This window comes from Hippopotamus amphibius, chromosome 8 (genome assembly GCF_030028045.1).
Source record: "Hippopotamus amphibius kiboko isolate mHipAmp2 chromosome 8, mHipAmp2.hap2, whole genome shotgun sequence".
Lineage (NCBI taxonomy): Eukaryota > Metazoa > Chordata > Mammalia > Artiodactyla > Hippopotamidae > Hippopotamus > Hippopotamus amphibius.
Window position 1 is genome coordinate 76,407,146 of NC_080193.1, and position 4,249 is coordinate 76,411,394.

General features: G+C 62.1%; 1 protein-coding gene across 1 annotated transcript; it reads right to left on the reverse strand.

Annotated features, from left to right (window-relative positions):
* On the reverse strand, positions 1-3,002 carry ALPI (alkaline phosphatase, intestinal). The gene is made up of 11 exons (XM_057745534.1): positions 2,878-3,002; positions 2,679-2,795; positions 2,448-2,563; positions 2,089-2,263; positions 1,838-2,010; positions 1,450-1,584; positions 1,287-1,359; positions 1,051-1,185; positions 776-967; positions 437-553; positions 1-305 (listed from the first exon to the last, which is right to left on the reverse strand). The coding sequence occupies exons 1-11, from the start codon at positions 2,942-2,944 to the stop codon at positions 1-3; spliced, it is 1,605 nt and encodes a 534-aa protein (XP_057601517.1). The 5' UTR covers positions 2,945-3,002.
* Between the last annotated feature and the right edge of the window lie 1,247 nt (positions 3,003-4,249).

The window sequence follows — 4,249 nt, forward strand, 5'->3', positions numbered from 1 at the left end:
TCAGTGCAGGGCGGGCTCCAGCAGCAGCAGCAGCAGCAGCGCCACGGCCAGCAGCGCCAGCGAGGGCGGGCCGACGGCCGGACCCGGGTGCGCGGCGCTGGGGCGGCCGGCCGCGGCGGGCAGGCTGCAGTTGGTGTAGGGCTCCAAGCAGGCGGCGAAGGCCATGACATGCGCCACGAAGCTCTGCTCCTGCACGCCGTGCACCAGGTGCGCCTGCGGGCCGCGCGCGAACACCGCCACATCCTCGCCGCCGTGGGTCTCGCTCGACAGGGGCACGGCCGCCTGCTGCCGGTACAGGGGGTCCCCTGGCCCGAGGATGGGGGTTCAGGACTGGAGGCGAGGCAGCCTTCCTTTCCCCCGAGTTCCCGGCCGGGGCCCCGCCCCCAATGCCCCGCCCCCAATGCGCCACCCCCAATGCCCCACCCTATACACTCACTGCTTTCACTGTCGTTGACCTCTGGCCTTGAGCCCTCACCAAGCACGTATCCAGGGCCATTGCCATAGAGGATGGAGGTGTAGGACTTGTTGTCAGAGGCCTTGCTGGGGGCCAACCCTGGAGGGACAAGGGAGCCCGGTGATGACACTGTCCACAGCCTCAGTGCACCTCCTATGTGCTGAGCCCAGGCACTTCCTGCCTATTCACTTGCCTTACTCCTCGCCAGAGCTGTTCAGGGCAGTTGCTCTTATTACCCCATTTGGCAGATGAGGAAACTGGCTCAGAGCAGTTTCTGCCATATACTTAGGAAAAAGCAGCTGCCACTCTCCCTGAGCTTACCGAAAATGGAAGTCCCACGCAGTGTGTAGCCACCAAAAGAGAAGACATGGGAGTGGTCAGCAGTGACAAGGATCAGTGTGTCCGCTTCACTAGTGAGCTGGCTAGCCTTGGCAATGGCAGTGTCGAACATGACGGCCTCGTTCAGCGCCATATAAGCTATGCTGTCATGGTGACCGTGGTCAATGCGGCCTCCTGCAAGAAGGTCACATATAAGATGCCAAATCTACACTGACTGCCCCAGTCCCTCCTCTGCTCACCAAGGGGCTGCCACTCACCCTCCACGAAGAGGTAGAAGCCACGGGGGTTCCTGCTCAGCACCCGTAGGGCCGCCTCTGTCATCTCCTCCAGGGATGGGTCCTTGGTGTGGTCTCGCTGGACGTCATACTTCATGTCTGCCGGCTCAAAGAGGCCTGTGGGAAAGGGGACCAGTGGTGACCGGCAAGCTGGGGAGTGGGGAGGACCGATGGCACCCATCCCAAGGGAGGACCGTGGGGGTGGGTGGGGTCCTTACCCATGAGGTGTGTTACACTGGGGTCCGTCGACGCCTGAACGAGCGCCGTGCGGTTCCACACGTACTGGGCACCCTGGGAGGGGCAGAACCAGGCCTCAGCCCATAGCCTGACACCCTGCAGCCCCTGCCCTGCTGTACCCCTGCGCCCACGAGCCCCCATCACCTGGTGCTTGGCCTGCCATTCCTGCACCAGGTTCTGTTTGTCCTTCCGCATTCCATTCTGACTGGCATCGTCTGGGTATTCAGGGTCTGGGGTCCCCTCAGGAAACATGTACTTCCGGCCTCCACCCAGGATCACCTGGGACCAGGGATTAGGGCAGGGGGCTTTGGAGCCAGGCCGGCCCTTTGCTCCCTCCTCAGACAGCACCTAGCTCCCCACACCAGGTCTGTGGGATTGGCTTGTCCCCACGGATCACTTTCACATGGAGGCCCTGCCACACACACCCCCCGGAGACCCTGCCAGGCCCGAGGGCTGTGGGATGCCTGGGACGGTGGCGGGTGTGTGTCCCACCCCCTCTGCCCAGCCCAGCCCCTTGCCCCTCACGTCTCACGTCAATGTCCATGTTGTGGACGAGCTGCGTGGCGATGTCCTGGCAGCCCTGCGTCAGCGCCTGGGCAGGCATGTCGGCGTCTGAGTACCAGTTACGATTCACCGTGTGTGCATAGGTGCCGGCTGGCGAGGCATGCTGCACCCTCGTGGTGGTCACCACTCCCACTGACTTCCCTGGGGGTGGCAGAGGTCAGGATGGGCCCCTGAGGTCTCTGAGCCTGTCCCTACCCACAAAGCTGGCCCCAAGCCCACCTGCTTTCTTGGCCCGGCTCATCACAGACGTGACCTCATTGCCACGTGTCGTGTTGCACTGGTTGTAGCGGGCGGCTGCACTTACACCAATGGTCCTATAGTTGGCCTTGACCCCACACAGGTAAGCAGTGGCCGTGGCTGCACTGTCTGGCACCTGTCTGTCCACGTTGTATGTCTGGGGGCAGAGATGCTTTCAGCTCTGCTGGGGTGGATGTCTAGATCCTGACCCAGGCCCTAGGGCCCATCCTCCCTGCCACCAGGCCATACCTTAGCCCCCTGGGGCCTTCCGTCCTGCCGTGCTCCCTGGCCCCACCACCACCCCTCCGGGGTAGAGCACCCTGAGGCCACTCGGCCCTTACCTTGGACAGAGCCAGGTATGGGAATTGGTCCATGGCCAGGGGTGTCTCAGGTCCTAGCTTGCCATTCATCTGCCCCTTTAGGATTCGAGTGGCTGTCACCGTGGGCACCCCCATCCCTGAAGGTACACACACTGTCAGGCCTCAGTCCACAGAACCGGCCAGTATCTCCCGGCAGACTAGGGCTTGAGGGTTGTGGGGGCGACAGGGGATGGACAGGCCTAGCACACTCACCGTCCCCCAAGAAGAGAATGAGGTTCTTGGCAGCTGTCTGGATGGGCTGCATCTTCTTAGCGACATCCAGGGCCTGGGCTGCCTGGCGGTTCCAGAAGGCAGGGTCTTCCTCCTCAACTGGCCAAGGGGAGAGTGGAGTCAGGTCAGCCCTGGGCTAGCACCCGGTCTGTAGGAGGGCAGCTTGGAGGCCCCTCGTTACCTGGGATGAAGCCGAGGGAGAGCCGCAGCCGCAGGCCCAGCAGCAGCAGCACCCGGGCCCCCCGCATGCCTGTGATGGTGGAGGGCCGCACGGCTGGGATCCGTGGGAGGCAGATCTCGGGCGAGGCTGGGACACCAGGGTACCAGCTACAGTACAAGCTGCCGGGGCTTAGGTCAGGGGAGGACTTTGTCCCTGCGGTAAAAGGCTCCATGTCCCTCCCAGTGCCTGAGGTGGCCACACCCTGCCCCTGCCCCTGCCCTGTGACTTTAAGCCATGTTGCCAGAGGGAAGAGGCAGGTGTGGCTGAGCTTGCAGGGGTCCTGAAGGAGGCAGGTCCTTGCCTTACAGGATGGTCCCCAGCTGGCTCCTCAGGGCGGGCTGGGGATTAGGGGGCAGATACTCTTTGGGTGAGGGGTATTTGTAAGGCCCTCCTGGGCCACTCCCATCTCTCTGTGCTCACCACGTCCCGTGGGAGAACCATCTCTCCTGTATTCACCTCCTGGTTCAGTATTTTCTGGAAGTCCACCTTGGCCTGGTTTGGTTCTGGGCGCGGAGGGAGGTGGGGTTGGAAGAGCACAGCCGGGGCCAGGGGCCTGGGTGTGGCTCCCTGATGCCCTGAGGCACAGAGACACATGGGGGGCCTGGCTGCCCTGCCACCCACTCAGCGGCTCCCGAGGCTTGGCCGGGGCAGGTGGGGGTGGGCACTGGGCTGGAGGGGGCACCTGGGAGCCTGGGCCCAAAGTTCTCCTGCTGTGGAAAAGGTTGGGGCTGGAGGTGACAGCCGAGGGGGGGCCTTGTTTGTGTCTCCAAGTACGGAGGGCTGAGCTGGGTCAGCATCGTTATAGTGTGTGTGTGTGTGTGTGTGTGTGTGTGTGTGTGTGTGTGTAAGTGCCTGTAAAGGGCCGGCAGAGATGGGACCAGTGCCCCGTACGTGAATTTGACCTCTGCTCCCTCGGACAGGTAGATGGAATCCAGGGGTTAGTCTGTTCTCCCCACAGGCCAGGCACACTCACAGGTACAACTCCTGATAAGGAACTAAGAGATTTCAGTGTCCCCAGGTTGGGTTCAAAAGTACTCCTCCATCCAGCCATCCCACGGCTGGGTGTGTGTCCCCTGCTTCTTGCAAGCAGGTTCTAGAAGAGGTATTCGCACACCCACGTGTGTAGCAGCGTTAATCCCATTAGCCAGGATAAGCCTGTCCCCAAAAGACAGATACTGTGTGGTGCTACCTCACTAGGTGTCTCAAGTTGTCAAATGCATAGAAAATAGAAAGTTGGGTGGTGGCTGCCGGGAGCTGGTGGGAGGCGGACTGGGGACTTGTTCCATGGATCCAGACGTCCAGTTTTGCAAAATGCCAGAGCTCTGGAGATCTG